The 22,193-nt window shown below is 44.4% G+C and overlaps 1 protein-coding gene across 3 annotated transcripts in view; it reads left to right on the plus strand.

Annotated features, from left to right (window-relative positions):
* The first annotated feature begins 2,914 nt into the window (after positions 1–2,914).
* ZDHHC20 (zDHHC palmitoyltransferase 20) overlaps positions 2,915–22,193 on the plus strand; it is a 49,067-nt gene continuing 29,788 nt past the window's right edge. For 2 of the 3 annotated variants that reach the window (XR_015704624.1, XM_087756866.1), the window contains exons 1-2: positions 2,916–3,209; positions 21,008–21,034. Coding sequence is in view for 2 of the 3 variants with exons in the window: in XM_087756866.1 (XP_087612992.1) it covers positions 3,092–3,209; positions 21,008–21,034 (145 nt within the window). In the remaining variant the exon portion in view is untranslated. Of the gene's footprint in view, positions 3,210–21,007; positions 21,035–22,193 lie in introns of all 3 variants that reach the window. The other variant, XM_087756867.1, reaches the window with a different exon arrangement.

Genomic DNA, 22,193 nt, shown 5'->3' on the forward strand with positions numbered 1-22,193 from the left:
CTTTCTCCACCCAAACTCCTCCCAGAAAAACACTTGTGTTATCCTCCCATGCTACCACTAGCAGCGAGGCAATGCACATACAACCCTTGCTGTAATCAAAGACCACTGGAGTTCCCATTCTGCCTCCTTCCCACCGACACACGGTGATACCCACAGTGCTCCACAGCATTCAGTAGGCGGTGCAGAACATACGAGCTGTGAAGTTGCTCACTTCCAACAGTGGCTGGTTAGGCTTAAGGTCTTACTATATGCACGCATTCCCCTCATAAATCAGGTTCCCACAACCCCATACCCATGACTTTCAGTAGGCTAATGCACTGTTCACGCCCCTCCTTTAATAAGTCCCCAAGCCACCATCCCGTCGTTGAAGATCCATCCCACTCCCAAGACAAAAATTGGCACCACTAATGTGGTGACCCTCCAGACACAGGATGTCTCTGCTGTATTGCCCATGAGAAAGGAATTAACTCCTTGCAAAAAGCACCTAACCACTGGTTCACTGTTTCAGTTGCCAGCAGTTGTGCTTGGTACAGTAAATAGCCAGAGATACTGCTCAATTGAGCGCCTCACAGGTATTTTCCATTAAATTGGCAGTCCCTTTAGCCACATGCCACATTTAGCTATCCCGAGTGGTTACTGTTGTTGCTGCATCAAATAATCATCCCAGGTTTGTTACTGAATTACTTTGTGTGGGACTGAAAATTTCACACCCCCCGTCCCCATCCTCCTGAGTTTAGCTGAGAGCATTTCAATATTAAATGAATTTAGGACTGTTAAATGTCAGATGTGCCCATACCTTCTATATTGTTTCCATGATGTTTGCCCGGCAGCCAGGGTGCCAGGCAAGTTTTGCCAGGCAGGCAGTACAGAAGGGGCAGACTCTGAATGTAGTCCAGAATAATTAATTTCTGACATTCCATATGTCATTCCTAATTTCATCCCATAATTTACAGGATTATTATGCTCAGTGGCCCAAACTAACCTGCAACATATATAGGCTGATATAACTGCATCCCTCTACTATCACTTTGGTTGCAAAGGTACCGTGTAGACTCCATGAACTTCTGTGCCTGCCCCATATTGTGTTCCAATCCAAAAAACTAATTTATTTGTCCCATTTTTTTGTTCATTCCAGACCCCTTCAAAGGTAAAACTGGTTAATTCTGAGAGGGCTATTAACAAATATTCATTACTAGGACACTAAGCATTTAAATCCGTTACCATTGCCTTGAGGCTAAGTGTTAAAACTCCCCTGAGATCTTGAGGGAAAGCACGTGCCGACAGCTGTTGCATGTTTTTACACCTTTAACAAACAGAATGAAGATTAGAGGAGCTGGAATACTTTAACAATATCCCTGACGTGCTAACCAGCACATCAGCCCAAGATTTGCTTAGCTCACATTAAATCCAAACCGCTCTATCCTTGTTAGTACTTCTCTAGAGTGACTAGTCCCCATAGCCAAGATGCCACCCATGTAACCAGTCACTCCCCCCACGCCTTCCAGCTCTCCCCTAGGAGTGGGCCAGGCCAAGCCGTTCCGCCAGCTCTCTCCATCTCCTGCAATCCCTTTCGTTAACAGCCCTTGCATTACGATGTACAATTTCGCAACCCCCTTGCAACCCCTGACCCTCCTGATCCTGCTCCCATGTTCTAGCACGCCCATACGCTTAGCGTTGATCCCAAACTGATCTCCATCTTTCTACGGTCCCTGGGCACATCTCCCGGCTCCACAGTGGTTCTGTATATGTCAAGATCAGCGGTCACTGCTTCCTTCCTCTGCTTTAACACCCCGATGAACACACACGCGCGCGCACAGTCCCACACATACAGGCTGCTGCCACCTGGGCATTTGTCCGGGGCGTCCCCTCCCTATGAGCTGTTAGAGGTTCACAGCCTTCTGAATTCTTGATCACCCATCTTTCTTAGTACTTTTTCCACCACCCCATCAGCAGGCAAGGCCGTAATAATTGCCCCCGCCTTCCGTCAAGGCAACCCTATCGCCGTGACCACCCGCTCCGCCTGCAGGTTCTGCCCACCCACACCAGCCGTCCCCCTCGCTGTTTTTTCCAAGCCTTTCGGGGCACCCCTCTCCCAAGGCCGCACTCCCGGGCTGCCCACGCCTTAGCCCTCGCCCCATGGATTTTCTCTCTGCAGCGGCTCCCGGGGCCGCCTCGGCCTGGGGCCGGGCCGCCTCGGCCTGGGGGCGGTCCCGCCGGCCCCTCCCGCCGCCGCCAGGTGGCGCCGCAGCCCCGCGGGAGCCGCCGCCGCCGCCGCCCCACCCGGGGGAAGCGCCCCCCGCACCAGCGCCCTCTGATTTTGAAGAGAATCGGGGATTTTTGGCACGCCGCGGGCCGTTCCAACGCCGGGGTCCCAGGCGACAGTCACGCTGTAGCAAGGCGAAGAATTTCAAGCGTTCAAAACGCCCGCGCTAAAGAGGATCGGCCCCGCAAAGCAGCGCCCGTGGCAGTGCCTTCCCGGAAGGTCGCGGCGCTGCCCGCAGTTGTCAGGCATTAACTGAAGTTCAGAAAGCAATGTACCGAGTTAGTTATAAATAAACATTGCTGCAGCCAACAAGGTATTCGAGCCCTGTAAGTACACGGACTTGGTGAGCAGGAGGAGGTAACAGCCCGGCAGGGCCCGGGCCCGGGCCCGTCCCGACGCCTCTGTGCCCAGGATGGCCGGCACCGACCCGCCCGCCCGGTGTGGACCGCAAAAGAGCAGCGCTGAGGTTTAGGACCATTTCTTATGGCTGCAGGAGGACCCTGCCCAGAAACGGCCCCGCCGGTGCAGGGTGAAACCCCCATGACGGACCCGTCCCGTGAGGGCGGCCCCGCTCGCCGCCCTCCCGGCGGAGGGCGAGGGGCGGGAGGCAGCGGCGGGCGGCGGGACGCCGAGGCGTGTCGGCGCCCGCGGGAGGGAGGCGGTGGCGGACGCCAGGGCCGTCCCTCTCCCGCCCACTGCGGCCCGCCCAGGGCCTGCCCGCCCGCTCGCCCGCCCGGGACCGGCTCCGCAGCGGCGGCCGTAGCTGCAGCCGCCGCCGCCCGTTGCAGCGCCGGCGCCGATGCCTCCTGCGGCGGCCCGGCAGGGAAGATGGCGCCGTCCCACGTCCTCAAGTGTTGCCAGAAGGTGCTGGCCTGGGTGCCCGTGGCCTTCATCGCCCTGGTCGTGGCCTGGTCCTACTACGCCTACGTGGTGGAGCTGTGTGTGTGTGAGTGGACGGGCAGGGTCGCGGGCGCCGGGAGCTGCCAGCCGGGCGGGAAGGACCCCTCGCCACCCGCCTCCTCCGGACCCCTCGCCACCCGCCTCCTCCGGGGCCGCCTTCTCCCCTGAGCCCCGGCGGGATTTCCTTTCCCTTCGCCCGCCTCAGGCTTTCCTTCAGGCGGGCGAGAGGAGCCCCCCTTCCCCCAGGCGCTCCCTCCCGCGCCGGGTTTACCTGTTGTCCCCCTGCCTCAGGCGCCCTCCCGGAGCCGCGGGCGAGGACGGCGGGAGCCCGCGCTCAGGCGCCTCATGGCGGCGGGGTCGCCTGTGGAGAAGCGAGGGACGGAGACGGGGGCGAGGAGGCCCAAGCGGGAGGTCCGCGGCACTTCGTTTGGGGACAGGCCCCTCGGGGAGGCGGTGAGGGGCAGGGGCCCCTCAGGGAGCGGTGAGGGGCAGGGACCCCATGAGGGCACCGTGGGGGCTGCCGGAGCCTTCGTGGGGTCTCTGCCCCTCGTGTCTCCCCCCGGGAGAAGTTTCCCCTCTCTATTTTTCTGTTGTTAATCCGTCTTCCTGATGTATCAAATAACTCTTTGACCACCTTATGGGTGTATTTATTCCGCCCCCCCCCCCCCTTCTAATTAAGAAGTCCAGTGTCATTGAAGCATAATGAGGCTGAAAACATGCCGCTTAAGCGGGCCGGGAAAGGATTTAGGGCTTATGGGGATTTGTCAGGCCGCGTCAAGGCTTTCTGGACGAGGGCTCAGCGTTATGTAAATCTGACTGGCAGGCGGTGTCGGTCAGGATGATATTTACCCTTTTCTGTCTTCAGGAGGGAACTTCAGTTCAGGAGGATGTTGACTTTCTCCGGGCAGGTTAAACGGAGCGGCACGGCAATGCACAGTATTTGTCAGACTTGGTAAAACTTGGAAGCAGTGTAGGAAAACTAAGGAATGTGTTACTGAGCATTTGGCATGTTTAAGTAAGGAAACTGAAATTAAAAGAAAAAAAAAATTACGAAGAACTATTTTAAGCTACATATAGGTCCTGCCTAGTGTCTGTAGGTCCTTGCACTTCTTGCTATGTGTGTAAAATATGCGCTTTGATATCCCTAGCTAGACGTAAAAGGTTTGCATATACTTTATATCTGGGCAAACTTGTAAAGACATCCTTCCATTAGAAATAATCGGTTACTTTTTTTCTGCAGGACTCAGGTTTTTTGATAACTTTTCTGAATGCCCATGGTATTTCACAGCCTTTTGTTTTAGCTTTACATATGTGGACTGGAACATGAACCACAGGCAGAAAGTTATTTGGACTTAAAATAGTAGAAATATAGTTGTAAAATAATGCTTGTTGAGGTATTACGTGAAATGTTGACGTGAGGGAGTTGCAAATATGTGTATCTAAACTTGCCAGATTGCTATGGTTTAGTAGTCTGTTTGTGTGAGTAAATAGCGCTGGTTTTCTGTGAAAATCGTGCTTAAAACTATAAACACTTGAAACCAAATTTTAGACAATCTTTAATACTGGAGGTTTGGGGCATGGGTAGTTGTTACAGCAGTCCTGAGAGGGGCTGTGTGAGGTTATAGACTCACATTTTACGGATGTGATGTGAAGGTTTTCTGTACCCGCTACAGTCTGACAGGTATGACAAAAGGCAGATTAGGGCTATGTGTTTCTTCTCTTAAGCAAAGAACAAAACCTCAGTGATTAAGAGACTTGTCCAGGGTCGCACAGGTGGTCTCTGGCTGAGTTGGGAACAACCTCAACCTCCCAAGTCCCAGCTCTGTATCTTGATCATAGAGTGCATCAGGTCTGGGTGCTGGTGAATAAGCTGTAGAGAGCCCTTCTGAGTTCATTGGGGTTTCATTTGTGTGAAAAATGTGTGAAAGGGTTGGCTCCTAGGCGAGAACTTTCACATCTGGTTTCTAGACGTCTGGCACTTTTTACTCGCAAATCAGCTTTATTCTTAATGTCTGCACATACAGACTACAAAGAAAAAGCAGTCCTTTAATAAGAAAATTACTTACTGATTTTTATTGCTGTCACTGAATTTTACAGTTGTTACCCATCTAAATCATACTTGGTGACTAAGGGTTTTATTTTTCTGTGAGTTTTTTTCTGTTGTGCGTTTTGGTTTGGGGGTTTTTGTTTGTTTGTTTCTTTTTAACCTGTTGAATTTTGTTTATGCTCTTGATAAAAGGTCATCTCATCAAGGGAGAGGAAAGGGGTTTTGTGTTTGGGTTTTTTGGTTGTGGGTTTTTCTTTTTCTTTGTGGGCTTTTTCTTTTACACTGCAGTTGAGTTCAAACTGGCATAGGGAGGATTTATAGCGAAATACAGAATTTTCTGTTTCTCTTGGCAGGTATATTTACTTTCTCCCAGTGCTCCTTATGTTTTATTTTGGTTTGAGAACCACTGCACTGTGTACTATGAAGAAGAGCAAGGGTGTGCCTTTAGCACACAGCTAATGAATGAGGTGGCGCTGGCCTCTGCAGATGTTCACATACGGCAGGTGCAGAAGCAGGGCTTATGGCTTGTTGCACCTCTGTGGCCTTGGCAAAGGGCACAATATGCAGCTGATATGTGCCTGGGTGAAGGAAAAGACAGATGGAGGAAGGGAAGCTTTAGAAAAGAGGAGGCACAATAGAAAAATTCAAGTAAATACTGAGTGTAAAAGAGAAATTGAAACCCCACAGACACTGGTGTTTTCTCAAAGGTTATTTTTAAAGATTAGATAACTGTTAAGATGTGAAGCTAACAAGGAAACAGGAAGAGAGAAAGCCTTCATCCCCCCAACTATTTCTTCTTCCTCTTTTTTTTTTTTTTTTCTCCTTGTAGTCCCTGCTCATGTATTAAAGGTTAAACATATGTATTGAGTTAGTAGATCAAGTGGGAAGCCAAGCTTAATGCAGTATCGTAAAATATTCCTAATAATCAAAGTAGAACATGGTATTATAAAGTTGGGGCTGCTTCTTTCATCACCCTTTTCTCCTCTGCTGGAGTGCTCACGTTGCTCAATGTCTTACTTTTGGTGTCTGATGGACTCAGTCTTACTCTGTAATTCACTGCTAGTATGTATTTACTTGGTTATGCCTCTTCTATAACCCTAAATTATATTACTTACATACTGGCTGTGAACACTGAGGAGGACTGGTGTGGACAAGATGAAAGGAGATTCATGAGCTAGTCTGTTGTTTTCCTCCCATGGAAACTGCCAGCATCGTTGTATCTCTGAAGCATCGATGTATGCTGGCAAACGCTGGCTTCTTTAGACCACTATTGCTGTGTAGTTGTGATCTATCAGGTAAATTAGCTACTAAAGCTAATTGGAAAGGTGAAAACGGCTGTTTCTCACCAAATGCACAGAAGTTGAGGGAATGTCAGCAGAGTGGAAAAAAATCTGTGAACACATGTAACTGAAGGAACTGCAAAAGACTCGAGGCAACATCTCATTCATATTTTTTTTGTTTTGAAGTAGAAAAACATGAATGAACACCTTCTTACTAGATTATTTCTTCTTTTCACACATAACTTGCCCAGAGCTCTGTTTGCAAGAAAGCACACCTAGAAATAAATAACGGATGTTGTAAAATAGCTTTTCATTCATTTAAAACCATTTCATGTGTTCTTTCTTGTTATCAAAACATGTTTTGCTTTTAACATTGCTTTTGTAAACAATGGCTGTATTATGCTGTTAGTGAATTCAACTGATTGTGTCTGCTTACCACATCCCTCAGAAGCTCAGAAAGAGGGAAGCTCTTCTTTTATGGTTCGTTTCCACTTACGGCTGACTTGTATCTTATTACCTATCCCAAATGTTTTTGTAAGTGATTGGCTGTAATACAGACTGACTAGAGGGTGGTCAGAAGACACTGTTTTGACACACGTAGTAGGAGTTGGTGGGTGAAGGCAGCTGATTTCCTACAGACAGCCCTTTTGCTAAAACACTAGCAGAATTTGGTAGTGAGTGCTGTCTGCACTGAGAAAAAGAGAAATTAACTTTGTCTGAGCTGTCTGCAGATCGTAACTAAGGTGTATTGGCTGGTTTTATTTAAAAAAAATACTAAAAAAGAATTTTAAATCTTGTTCACGTTAGGGTTTTACTTCTATAGGGAGAACGGTATGTTCTGAAAAGCACAGTCGTGGCTCTTCTCCTGGGCTGAGAGTTGTAAGGAGAATGGCTTGTTTTATGGATTTACTAGTCTTGTAAATGTATGAGTGTTTTCATGCCTCACACTCCACAAAGTATGGAAAAATGTGATTTTTCAAAGCTACAGTAGTAACTAGTTGTGTGTTCTTTTCATAGCATCTACTTGCAGAAAGGTTTGCCTTTTTTTAATACCGTATAATGTCTAATGTGTCTAAAATCCTGGCAAACAAAGCAGTTTGTAATTTAGAATACATAACTTCATGCTAATGGTGCAAATTGAACTCCTTACTGTTCCAGGAGACTGCAACAGCTCTTGTCAGGAGGGAGATAGCTCTGATTTCCCCAAAGCACGGTCCACATGAGCAGCACATGGTGATCTGTTGTAATGCTCCCATTTGAAGTGTCTGTTGCATAAACAGAGAGCAGGTAATTCCATCTGCCTCCTCCAGAAGAAATCTCTACTGAAAATGCTAATGCGGTAGCTATCAAGCAATGGCAAAGTGATATTAACAGCAGTGTGTCAGTAACTTCTGATTTGCAGCTATAGAAAAAGCTAAAGTATCAGCACCGAAGTACAACATTTGCATGTTAAGCATGCAAAAAGCATTCCTGTAGGAAAAGAGGGTTACCTTTCAAGAAAAGGAACAGCAAATTAAACAGCTTAGATCGTTAGTAACAGTCAACTATGTTTATGTGCCTCTCACAAATTTCAAAATAAAGAAGTTGAACTGCTTTGGATGGACGTAGTTGTGTAGCGTCTTGGCTCAAGTGTGCATATTATCTTAAATGAGAACCTTTTTCTGTTATTATAAATACGTAGAATTCCCGTTGAGGTCCTCAGACTGGATACAAATGTATTGGAAAACTAGATGCTCAGCTTGAGTAGAAGAACTGTCTACCTTCTTATATGGTGCTTTGCACTGTATTGGTCATAGTAGTTTATAAGGATGGTTGGGCATGTGCCCTTTATACGGCATGAAGTCTGCTCTCTTGGCAGTCCTCTAATGAAAAGTGTTCCAAGAGCAACAGAACTAGTCAGCCTGGTTTCCTGGGGAGTTGTCTTGTGGCTGCTCGTCCTACTCTTCTGCCAGCAGGAGGACTCCATCCCTCATCTCCCTCCCAGCTGTCTATCTGCAGTGCCCACCCCAGCCCCAGCCCTCCGTCGTCACTTTTCCCTTCTATCTGCTAAACCACTCTTGACAGCTCTGCAGTAGTTGGCATCTTTCCTTGATATCCCTAGTTACCATTTGGTCAAGAAGTGTGGTGCGGTGGTGAGTTTGGTGTGCTTAGCTTGCTGGGGGGCAGGCAGAAAATGAGCACCTGAGCTCAGAGCAGCTATTTCCTAACAGGGAGCATGCGCTTGTTTCTTCTACCCATGCAACGGCTTTGGTGAAACTTAGTGGCATATACTTAATGTGAGACCTCCACTGAGCTTCAAAGCTTGGCTGAAACTGAGTATCCATTTTTCTCTCATTTGTATGTATGAAATTTAATAGAAACGCTTGAGAAGTAACCACAGGCCACTTTTCTGTGTAAGCTGAATCTCCACCAAGGTGAATCAGGTATAAAAGGGATAATGAGACCACAACAAATACATTTGCTCTTTTAGCCACTTCCCCAATATTACCTCCTTCTGCTGTCACTAAATTGTTTCCTGTAGGATGTGCTTAACTCATCTGGTCCTGGGTCAAGAAAAAAAAACCTAGACTTTTCCCCCTTTTCTGTCTACCCCCCCCCCCCCCATCCTCAGTGGAGTGCCTCCTACGTAACCTTTGACTGTCTTCTCTTATCTGTGCTAAAAAACGAGTCCCTCCTCTGCAGTATTTCAAGCCTCTGCTTTTCCTTTTTTTCGAAAGGCCAAATGGCTCATCTGTTTCTTATTCATGTGCCCTTTTGACTATTAAAATTGTCTTATGAGATTGTTGAAGAGAACTGGATCACAAGAACAGCATGCTTTGCCTCTGTAGTTTCTGCAGTGCTCTCTCTGATGCTATATATGGTGCAGCATTGTCTTAAATGTGAAGCACGGAACCATTTTAGTCATATGATTTACAGAGAGATCGAGTCAGGGGTTTATGCAGGGTTTTTTTGTTTGTGGTATTTCAGTTGTGCATTCTGACATGTGTTTGTCTCCAGAGTGGGGAATTCTTATGCATCCCTTGTGAAGCACTAAGCAGGGAGATAGCTCTTTTTTTCTTTTTTTCCTCTTTTTTTTTTTTTTTAAGCCTATTTGGGACAAAAAATTTTAGAGATGGAAGTAATAATTCATCTGGAATTAGGCGAGCTGCTGCTGCAGAGAGGGTGAAACAAAATTTAAATGAAATCTAAGTAACCTTGAGAGGAACAGACGTGATTTGTTTGAAGCAACCTAAAGAGACAGTTATTTTATAAGCTGGTTTGCAGTTGTCTGTGATAGACTTAAAGCTTACGTTAAGTGCCTCAGCTACTGCCTTGTCGTGGTGTGAATGGAGAGAACCTGCTATTGTACCTTGACAAATAGTGATTGCTTTTAGGTTTGTCAAGTTGGGTTAAAAAAACAGAAGTGAAGTGTATTTCCACAATGCTGGGATTGATGGCTGAAGGCTTTCACGTCTGTGGGTTTGTGACATGCAGATTTACCCCAACATTGCAAAGGAGCCCAAAACAGAGCAAAACTTGGTTTCTGTTATGTTTTGAAAAATCCTATGTAACTAACATGCAGGTCTTTTTTTATAGTATCCGGAGAAGGATGCGAGTTGTGCATAGGATTTTTGTGGGGATCTTTTGTGTCTGTATATTTTTAGACAAGTCTTGTCTAAAAGTCTTCAGACAAGTGGCTGCACCTCCTGATCCCATCCTGGTTTGTGTTTCTGTGTGGCTTCTCAGGAGGCAGCAGGTTTAAGGGTCTGGGTCACCTTGCACTTAGTTGTAGATGTTTAGAAGTAATCACTTTCCTGATCTAACTCGATGCATACATCAAACTGTACTCATTTCTTGCTAGGCAGTTCGCTAGTCCTGCTGTGTTACATCCAGTGCTTTGCCACGGGAGCCCTAATGCATCTCTCAGATGTAGTAGACAGTACTGTTTCTTCCCTTGGCACACGTTGCGTTAGGATTTATAGTATTTCAGCTGACCTTTTTACAGAGTCCTGAGTTAATGCTTTCCAAGAATATGTGGTGAACTGTCAGCAGGCAGGTGAGCTCTGAGGATTTTATTTATTTATTTATTTATTGGAAGCAATATTTACTGAATGAGAGCTGTATGGATGACAGGCTATGCTCTTTGTATGCTTGCCTCTCTCTGTTTACTCTGAAGTACTTTCTAAGTTTTAGTACAGATCTTCTGGAGTATCCAAAAATCTCTTTGCAGTGGCTTGTGCAGTCTTTGTGCTGTCATTTTTTCACGTTCTGAAGTGGTCTGGTAGTTAAATGAGACCTGGTGCAACAAAAACCTGTCCTTCTGACCCTGTCCTCTAGCTGAAACTTTCTGTCCTGTTATCCCTGATGTTTTTTCCCCTCTGCAGCACCTGGTTCTTTTGTTATGTTCCTGGGGAGTCGCTGGTATTTCTTCCTTTTTGGAAAGAAACTAGAGGAAGTAGCTTTAGCTACAGTCAAGGTTTGTCCCGAGATATTTTCAGTCCAAGTAAGGTTTAACAAGTGACATTTTGTTTTGCAAGAAGAACAAGCAGCGAAGCTTCCAGCATGAAAAGATGGCAGCATTTGTTATCAACCAATTTGATGAGCCATATATGGACAGATTCTCTAAATCATTATGAGAAGTCTTTGAACCTTTATTTATTCTGTAAATATTTTGATAGTAAAATAAGAAAGTATTGAATATTTATTAATATTTACAAGTCCGGTATGTTGAAGACATGAATCCCCCACCATTAAACTTTCCCACAACTAACAGACATGCTTTTAAATGACATGTTTTTCAAAACAAAACTTGCTTAAAGGGCTTTATTCAAAAGGTTGGCTTACTAATATCTTGATGGGAGTTCATGTAAATTACATTACTGGCTCCTATGTTGTTAATGTGTTGCTGGCAGAAAATTAGCTCTTTTCATCATACGTAGTTCCATACTTAATCTCAGGTGGCAAATACCAGTCAAACCTGACCAATGCTACAAAAAAATTGAACTTAAAACTTTATTTGAGGAATCCAGTGACTTAATGTACGAGAGGAGGTCAGCTTGCTGGGCAGTTTGATTTCTCCCATTACCTGATGAACTTGGCAGCAGCAAAATCCTTCTCTCAGAAAACAGAGTGCCTAATACTTTGTAATGAGATTTACAAGGAGATTGTTGTCCGGAGAGTTTTTCAAGGAGATTTTATCCTAATATTTGAGGAAACACTTGTTGCAAGCAGAGTCAGTAAGTAAGTAAGGAGACAACTGATTTTGGAAGAGTCCGAAGCCAAATGCCAAGAGGGGTACCTGATTAACGAAGTGGATCCCTGCTGTCTGCTGATGGTTCTCGCCAGTGGGCGATGCTTCATGTCTGCAGGTCACAGCAGCTGTGTCTGGAATTTTTCTTCCCCATGAACTGACACTTCTGCTCTCCTGCCGTCATACCTCACAGCTGTGTGGAATAGCTAAATAAAGACTGTCATGCTCTTTTCATCTGTTTAGAGTAGAAGTAAATGGATTTACTAGTAGTGTCCCGAGCCATATGACACTTGGCTTTGCGTGACCTTAATATCCAAGGCAGGTATTGACTGGCAGTTACAACTGTGAATTAGTGAAGAGTGTTCTTGTATTGAAAAGAAATGGTAACTCCTTAATTACCTGAAAAATTCTGTTACACGCATGAATTGTATGTTGGTTTTTGGTTGGGTGGGGGTTTTTGTTTGTTTTGGTATTTTACTTTAAATGTATCGATGGTTTCTAGTATTACCTGCAGAACACCTCATCTTGTGCAAGGTGTCTAGGACAACTCCGTACAACATATGATACTAGCACTCTGTCAACACCACCTGATTACCCTGTTTGTCTCTCCTGTGTCTTGCAGGTATCCTAGTAGTGTCTTAACTACAGAACCACTGGAGCTACTCCTAACACAACAAGCCCTTTCACATATCCAGTGTAGTGTTACTATGAGCTTGATCTGGCCAGTCTCAGTGTAAATGTCCCTCCTTCAAATGTAAATGTAATTAATTAGTGGTGTGGACATAAGCTACCTCCACTCAGATGCTTCTCAGTTTCCATGCCTTTCTGCCGATTCTGTTTTTTCTTATTCCCTGATGTGCCAGAGGGAGCACAGCTCACTGACTCATGCAAGTAAGAGCTCTCTTTGTCTTTCAGGAAGAAACCAGGCTTTCTTTTGACTGTGTCTGATAGCTTAAAGGCAATATTGGAAACAACTTATGTGAAGCACTTCCAAACTACTGAGCGATAAAGCTGTTATTGTTATGATAAAGTAGAAGTTTTGGGGGAAGAACTGTATGAAGAAAGTCCAATAATTCAAGTAAGCAGCTGAGGAAAGCGTGTAGAAGTAATGCTAGGGTTTAAAATCCATCAAAATGCAAATAGAATGAGCAGTGGCAATAGTGATTAAATAGCTGAAGAAAATCGAGTTATATTAGGTTTCTTTGGGCAATTATGGTAAATTGAAAGTGAATAGTGCTTCTCAGGGAATAGGGCTTTTCAGGGACAACAAACCTGGTATGTTGCTGCAGCTGAATGCTAACTTCATATACAGAAAAAGCCTGTAGTTATTTGGGCTGATACATCTCTTAATACATTATGGTTTTTAGTGCGGACACAAGTGTGGGACTGTGAGGTTAAGAGCTGGCAACACGTCCTCCTGCATGCTAACCAAATATAGCTCTTGGTTTTGAAATCATTTAAAATGTGCAGGCACCCTCAGTGGGAAGACCATTAGGAGACCTTTGGTATAACTTTTGGGAATATTTTGTAGAGGTACAGGTAAGGCAGCCATCTGTAGGATTTTGTGGGTTCCAGACGTCAGCTGCCTTTGTAGCTGCGTTTGTGAACTGTGGAAGTGGTAGCACAGAATTTACTGTTTCCAGAATATACAGCAGAAATCTTTTCAGTTGTCATAGCTTAATTCATTGCTAAATGTAACTCGGTACCCAAGGAGTATCTTGCATTGATTATGCTAATTTCTGCTGTAGCCCTGTTTTGTATTTATGCACATACTCTCTGCATTGAGGCTGAAAAGACCTTGACTAAATAAAAAAACTCCTTTATTATTGTGATAAGAGAATGTTTTCTGGTCAGCAAGCCTCTGGCTGCTCTAAGTTACTTGTTTATAATGAAAGAATTGTGTTAATATTGTTTTAACCATACAACAAATCATAATGATAGCTGGTAACAAATAATAACATAGGTCTGCAGTGCAGCTTGAACTGCCTTATTTGAAATATTAATTCATTTTACCTGTCCCTGTGATAATGCTGCTTTGAATCCTGTAGCAATGGGCATGGCAATCATGAACATAGAAAATCTGGTGGCCATAAACAACAGAGCATCCCCCTGGCAGCAAGGTGTCTCTTCCCTGGCTGCATTTTCTTCCTCCTGTCTCCTCCCACCTCAGGTTTCTCCCCCCCACACTCCCTGCAGTGCCTTTGAAGGCATCATCTTGTGATCTCTTGAAGTAGCAAAGTAGCTCACTCAAGTGATGCTGCCGTGCACAGTGCGTGTGAGGAGTTTGGGCTCTAGCTCATGTGCTTGTGGAAACAGCTGTGCTGCTTTAAGGCGTCGGTGGCCCTGGCAGGGTTTCTTCTCCTCTCATGACTGACACTGCGTAACCCAGGACACCATTCACCCTTCATCACTGCAATTCCCTGCTGTTTGTGGTCGCTCAAACTTGCCTTCATTGGTAGCTCAAACCTGACCTGAAGTGTCTGGGAAGGCAAGTGCTTGCTTTTGCTATGTCTGTCTGCCATAGGGGAGTAGGTGGATGGTTAAGAGGGCTAACTTCATACACCCCTGCAGCAAGAGCTGTCCACCACAGGTCGTGCCTCTGAGACAAGCATTGTGTTAGACCTGGGTGACGGTGCACCCATGCTGCAGACCAGCCCCAGGCAGTGCTACTGCTGGAGCAGTATTCTATAAAATGTTACTTTCTGAATTACGTAGCAGGGCACTGGGGGGAAACCTGTGTCCTGTTCCTGGAGATCTGGAGTAAAAAAATACATCAATCTAGCAGCATATGAAGATAAAACAATTCTAGGTTTGTATGGCTCAAATTTCTGCAGAGGACATTCATTCCATCTCGTGGCAAGTCATGTGTGCAATTCCTGGGCCCCCATAGCCTTTCGACAGGGACCTGGCAGCATCTTCCTGCGTTGGCTTTTGGCTACATGATGCTGTCAACTCGAGTCGTCTTGAGTCATTTGTCTAAAAACAACTCCCTGCTGCTTAGGGAGGAAAGCACCTAGTGGGTGCCTGCCAGTCAGGAAATAAGAAATAGCTCAGTGTGGAAAGGTCACAGAATTACAGCTTTTAGAGAACAGTGGAGAGGTGCTAAGGTCTTCAAGCTCTGGCGCTGCCCTGTAACAGAAGTCAGATGAGTATTTGTTCAAAGAAATTCACTCATTGTCTGTCCCATTTGTGTCAGTAAGTAATGTTTCTACCATCTTCTTGTGAGTGGTCAAGATCTGTATTTGCAAATGGGAATTACGTTACTGTAAATCTAAGTTACGCTTTCAATTAAATGCCATTCTCTGAACAAATGAAAAACTTGGGATAATGTCAGTGGTGCTTGCCTTTGCAGATAGGGTAGTACCCATGGAGAGTTTCTGCTGAGCTTCAGTACTGGTAACTTCTGGAAATATGTATGTGTGTGTGTGTATGTGTATATATATATATATATATTTTAACCCTTTTCCTTAAAAACTGAGAAAAGTTAAGGCTGTACATCTGGTGAAGGGATGCAATTGCAAATTTATCATTCTTTCTTCCCACCCATGAGGAATGTCAGCCAAAATGTGAATGTTACTCTTGAGATTCATGGAAGGGCTGTAATACCCACAGTATGACTCCTGCTAGGAGCCATCGTGGGAGGGGGCAGGGGGAAATAAACATAGCACATCAGTAACAAGATCAGTTATTTTCCTTTTCTATACTTCTACATTAGTTGCAGTTGAATTCCTTGCTCTTCAAGGAGCATATCTGGCTTTGATTGGAATATGTCTTTTAGGGGGGTAGGGAGATGCGGTGTGTGGGTTTTGTAGAGTGGTGGGGTTTTTTTCTTCCAAGGTTGAAGGCAAATATGTCTTCTTTTAGCATGCCTCTTGCAAGGTCTTGGCAGATCATTCCACCTCTTTGCCTCAGAATAGAGAGATTGGCGTTTTTTCCTATTATGCAGTGATTTGGAAGGTGCTTGAACACTTCGTAGCAATCCTGAAAATAAGCCTGAAACTGAAAGCAAACCAGCTCCCTAAACATACTTGCTCTTCCAAGATGTTCTGGGAGGTTTCCTTGAAGTGCATCAGTTCATACTCCAAGAAGAATGCTTCCAACAAATGACATTTTCCCCCCTGTCTCATTTGTTATACAACTAATGATGTCCCTATGTCTGCAGGATTGTTTCCTGTGATAATCTATAGGCTTCCGCCTCTTTCATTCTTGTGACATAGGTGAGATGAAAGATAACAGACAACAATGTAAGAAAGAGTATCTAGAAAGAGGTGTAATGAACAACTGGGGTCATGAAGGCAAAAGTGTCTTTGCTGCCAGGGGTGATGCTAGGTGTCTAAATCAAAACTAAGACAACTTTTTCCTCCTTTAAAGTCAAACCTGGAACTTCTGCTTGTCCTCTTAAGCTGACCAAGTTAAAAACTACATTTGAATCCAGCCTAATAAAAGGCTGTATTGTGTATTTTGGAGGGAGTATTCTGTAGAAAGTGAAACCACGTACTTAGTTTTGTGTGCTTCATATAGCAGTGACCCCAAAGCATTGGGAGGTCCAGTGCGTAAGCTGCTCAGTTGTGCAGGACCGGCTAGTGAAGTGTATTGGGCCTGTACGTCCCTGGACAAGCTGCAGCAGCACGAAGTTCAGTGTAGGCCCATACGCCTCTCTTCACAGGCAGGCTTTGCTGAGCTCCTTCCTTAGTTGGGCCGATTTTGGAAACCCTGAGGTAGCCAAGGTAAAGCTCTGCACTACAGTCAGACAGACAGGGCTCGTTCACTTCATTTGACTTGCTCGGTGCTGTAAAACTGAGATTTTTTGAAATTTGAATTTTTTGAATAGTCCTTTGAAATTATGAGGCCAGAGTGGAAACTCACCATGTGCATGAGCATGCGAGTGCCTGCTTCTGAGCTCTTTGCATTGAAGTGAACTTCAGCTTTCACTGTCTAGTCATATTTTTATCCTTCCCTAGCATTATCTTGCTAGAACTTCGTAAGTCTTCTCGAGAAACCAGAAACTTAATATTAAGAAGCCAATCCTAAGAATATTTTTGCTCTTGTTTTTCCTTTTGTAGCTGAGCAACAGACTGATATGGGGATATATTTTAAAATCGTCAAAAGAACAGCTGTTTTACAATGCTTACGTTTCTGAAATACAGACAGGTTTGTGTTGACTGCAGTGCTGGAGGCACTAACGTATGCTGATGCATCTAGTCTAGTGTATCTGTTGCATCCTGAGGTTAATATATAAATCGTAGGCAGGGCTTATTTTGTTCAAAAAATATCAATAAGCAAAAAGGCGGTGCTGCTTTTTCCCCCATCCCACCCCGCAAACAGGAAACCATGTTTTAGAAATTTTTAAAGTGAAAATGGTATTAATTTAGCAGAAGGTGACGGCAGTATCTAAGTAGTTAGAAGCAGTAGAGGAGAAAAGCAATAGAGAGCTAAGCTTGTAACTTAAACTACAGGCCAGGGATGGTGGGCCACAATGGTAATGTCTTATTCTGTGGTTTTGGGTTTTTTTCCTGAACCAGAGTTCAAAAGCTAGAATCGATTTCTTGATGGTATAAAGCAATGTGTTACATTGCCAGCCTAGAAAATGCTTAAAGGTCTGTTTTATGTAAAGATTAAATATTAACTTACTTAAAGGAAGGCTTCGCTTTGTGGTATAAAGATCCTGTAAAACTGCTGATTTGCCATTTGCTGAGTGAATTTGGACAATCGTTCATTTAATCTATCTGACAATGGGAATAACAACAGTGAAAGGGATAGAAACAGAAACACTTAACTTGCATGAACTTCTGAGACAGAAGAGAATTGGCCATCTTTTATTTTTATTTCATTTGAGGATGATAAGACAGGATGAAAATCACAAGTGTTTCAGTCTTGGCTTTTACCTCAAACTGCAGGAGTCTGCCAAAACTAAAATTGTTCTGTGCCGTTTAATAACTGCATTCTGACCTAAGGGACCTAGGTACGAAAGAGAAAATTATCTTTCTGGTGCTGTGAAACTTTAATTAATTTTTATGAAGTTTATTTAGGGATTTTTTGATGAAGTCTCACAGGTGATATAATCTTAAGCTTTTTTTCTGTGTGTAAAGACTGTTCATTATTTTGAGTCTTCAAACATCAAATTTGGCTCACAATTTTGTTTTATACTGGGAGCAAAAATGAGGTTACAGATTCTGGAGTGCTTTAACCAGAATTACTTACAAAATTTCCCTGTAGTTTTATAGCTAACAATGTTCTCCCACCCTGTTAGAGGATAATTAAGAACTTTTTTATATTTCTTGTCTGAGGAAATACATGTTTGACATTGTTTGACACAGTTTCCCACAGCATTCTCCTGGAGAAACTGGCTGCTCGTGGCATGGACGGGTGTACTCTTTGCTGGGTAAAAAACTGGCTGGACGGCCAGGCCCAGAGAGTGGTGGTGAATGGAGTCACCTCCAGTTGGTGGTCAGTCAAGTGGTGTTCCCCAGGGCTCAGTATTGGGGCCAGTTCTGTTGAATATCTTTATCAATGATCTGGATGAGGGGATCGAGTGCACCCTCAGTAAGTTTGCTGATGACACCAAATTGGGCAGGAGTGTTTATCTGCTGGAGGGTAGGAAGGCCCTACAGAGGGACCTGGACAGGCTGGATTGATGGGCGAAGGCCAACTGTATGAGATTCAACAAGGCTCAGTGCCGAGTCCTGCGCTTGGGTCACAACAACCCCATGCAATGCTACAGGCTGGGGGAGGAGTGGCTGGAGAGCTGCCTGGCAGAAAAGGACCTGGGGGTGGTGGTTGACAGCCGCCTGAACATGAGCCAGCAGTGTGCTCAGGTGGCCAAGAAGGCCAATGGCATCCTGGCTTGTATCAGGAATAGTGTGGTCAGCAGGACCAGGGAGGTGATCGTCCCCTTGTACTCGGCACTGGTGAGGCCGCACCTCGAGTACTGTGTTCAGTTTTGGGCCCCTCACTCCAAGAAGGACATCGAGGTGCTGGAGCGTGTCCAGAGAAGGGCAACGAAGCTGGTGAAGGGTCTGGAGCACAAGTCTTATGAGGAGCGGCTGAGGGAGCTGGGGCTGTTTAGCCTGGAGGAGGCTGAGGGGAGACCTTATTGCTCTCCACAACTACCTGAAAGGAGGTTGTAGCCAGGTGGGGCTCGGTCTCTTCTCCCAAGTAACAAGTGATAGGACAAGAGGAAATGGCCTCAAGTTGCACCAGGGGAGGTTTAGACTGGATATTATGAGAAATTTCTTCACTGAAAGGGTGGTCAGACATTGGAACAGGCTGCCCAGGGAAGTGGTTGAGTCCCCGTCCCTGGAGGTATTTAAGAGGAGGTGTAAACGTGGTGCTTGAGGACATGGTTTAGTGGTGGACTTGGCAGTGCTAGGTTAATGGTTGGACTTGATGATCTTAAGGGTCTTTTCCAACCTAAACGATTCCATGATTCTATGTTTGTCCAGCTGTGTGCAAAGGTGTTTACTTAAGATATATGAGGAGCCAAAGACAAAGCTTAATCTAAAGTACTTTTAGTATTTTTTTGAAGTTGCGCAAGCAACCCTACTCAGCAAGCTTGTTTTAATTTTCACCTTTTTAATGATTTTATCTTCTCCTTGTGTTGAAAAAGTTTTTACTGGAGAAATAACACATTAGTAAAATTTCAAGCAAAAACACTCATAGGGTTTGCTTTAAAAATAATGCAACTTCTGTAGCATGCAGTGAAGTAGTACTGAGACTGTATCATGACACAACTGGACCTGTTCTTATATTTACATGCATACTTTGCAGGTAATTGTGTGCTTCAGGTCTGTTTTCCTGTGTGGATTATGTCCCTGTTTCAGACAGAGACACGGGAGGAGGATGTCCAAGTATGCATAACTAATGTGAAATTAAGCTGTACTTTAGAATTGACCTCCTTTAGTTTGAAGCCAACCTTATTCTATTCTAAATGGTAATTTCTTTCTTCTTCAGGTGGAAGGAACTGGAACTTTTTCCATTAACTTCATAGAGGCTTCCATGGACAGACAGAGGGTGCCAAGTGCATATTTTAAGGGGGGGGGGGGGGGCAGGGTGGGACGGGACACACACCAAACAAAACCCACATATCTGAACAAAAAGGGGTCATCTATACATTGAGATATCACCTCATTATGTCTCTTGTTGACTATAAAAAGAAGCATGGTTGCATAATATAGTTGCAGAGCCTTTTACTATAGATATCTGCAGTTAAGTGAGACACATGCCACCTCTGTGACCAAAGTAACCCTTCAGAAGGAAGTCTGCAATGCGTACTGGAGACTCTAGCGTGCATCACGAAAAAGCTCTTTTTGCACTGGCACACAGACTGATAGCTGTAGAAATGTCAGAGCTGAGAGAGAGGAGACAGGGTGCAGTGAGGTGAACTGAGGTAGGGAGACAGGGTGGAGTGAGGTGAACGGAGGTAGGCAGGGTGTGCTCTGTTTAACCTTTTGCTCATGCCAATGACCGGAAGCTTAAATTTGCTGTGTAAGATAAAGAGTGGGGAAAATATCCTTTCCTCATTGAATTTCAGGAATTCGGTGTCTAAGGAAGAGATCCAGCAAGGGGAGTGATACAAACAAAGCAACCCAACAAGTACAGCAGCTCTCTGTTCAGCATCTAACCTGAACTGATGAATGAAGTGTGAAGGTTTTGGAGAAGCCTGAGGGCAGGAGGATGTACTCATCAGGCAGTATACGAGGTAGATTTGAACAATAGAATTTGCTGTTCGGAGAAAAGAAGATGAGGATGTAGGAGAGAGGGAAGTGGAAAGGTTTTAGCTATGCCTGAAGAATTCAGGTCAGGGGAAAAAAGTCAAAAATAGCATGTGATGGGAAGAGAGAAGTGGTGGGAAAAAACTAAGAGAAGGAAGCAGGTTATGTGGAACACAGTTTCACAGGGACTTCTGTAAGAACTTTTTATTTCATTTTCTGCTTTCCAATGGTACACCTGTTGGCCTAGTTGTTGACATCCCTCAGAAAACTTTGCTAGGTGTATATCTGAAGGGGAACATGCATAAATTATGGTCTAATTAATGTATGTGAAAAGGAGTGTGCTCACTTGGTTAGTGCAGGGAACTGGATCTCTTCAGCTCTTCCACTGATTCACCAAGCCTCAAGGGCTGGCAGGAGGCATGCTAACTCCTGTTTTACCCCACAGCGGGGGTAGGGAGGCTCTACTAACACCTGAAGGACGTTGGAACAAGTCAGCTATCTCATATCTCACTTCTAGCCAAAATTCTGGTACAATATGGATTTACTTACCATGTATCTTTTTTTTTTCTCTTCCAGTTACTATTTCTTCAACTGCAGAAAAAGGTAATTTTTTTTTTTAAGATGTGAATAGTTTTGTTGCATGCAAGTCTTAAAGGATGTAGAATTTAAATGTACTCCTTCATGCGTAAGATCTGTGTAATGAGTAGATTAGTGCTAAGAAACAAGGTAAATATTGTGAGGTTGAGTCTGTTTAGCTTCTAGTACCACAAGTTTGGGATGATGACGAGACCTGTGAGTAACGCAACTATGATTTGGGTTTGCAAATATTTCTAAATGGGTACCTTCTAAGAACAGAAGAAGGAGAAGGAACTGCAACAGATCCACAAGTCCATTTTCTGTTTATTCCTGAGCACACCCTATGACCTGAAAGACTTCTGGAAGAGGAAGAATTGTTGTTCTACTGCTTGCTGTTTTCCAAACAGCTCACCAAATTCTTCAGAACTCCATTCTTTAGGACTGGTTAGAACTGTGCAAAACACAACCATTTCAAAGGTGGCTGCACATTACAATTTTAAATTTCCAGGTCAAGTGGTTAAGGCTTTGTTTTGACAAACTTTACTTAAGTCTTCGTATTGGCTTTGGCAAGTATATGCCACAGTGCTTAGTACTTACAGAGATACAAACTGACCAAAAAAATTCCAGCATTCTTGCTCTGCCACTTCTTTTAACTGTGACCAAAAACTAGTCTAAAGGATGATTCAATTCCAGAAGTTCAAGATACAGGGATTTTTTTGTAAAACTTCCCTTTTTTTTTTCTGCAGAAATACAAATGATTGATGGGATATTTGTTTGGGAGTTATTTCAACTTATGGGGGGACATGAGTGGTAAATGAAGCATACATTTGCATTTTGACTATCCACGGAGGACTGTGTTCAGAGTGTGAGACCAGTAAGAGGCTCTCATCTCTCAAATATTTTTGCAGAAGAGCATAGAATTTGGAGCTATTCTAGCAGTTTTCTTCCTCGTGGGGAACATCCACGAGAACACTGTGAAAGGAAGGAACGTGGATAGGATCTGTCTTTTTTCATCTTCTAATGAAGAGGTGAAAGAGTGGGAAAACCTCCAAAATAAACTGTAAGCCATTCAAGATGGGAGCTGTGTCTTACCCTGGATTGTTGCATCACATTGCACATCTGGGCTTCACCTAGACTTCACAAAATTTTGCAGGTTGCTGCTGTGCTTTACTGTTGACCTTTATAT

Source organism: Nipponia nippon, unplaced genomic scaffold (assembly GCF_047370975.1).
Source record: "Nipponia nippon isolate SJK-2023a ecotype South Korea unplaced genomic scaffold, ASM4737097v1 scaffold_2, whole genome shotgun sequence".
Taxonomy (NCBI): Eukaryota; Metazoa; Chordata; class Aves; order Pelecaniformes; family Threskiornithidae; genus Nipponia; species Nipponia nippon.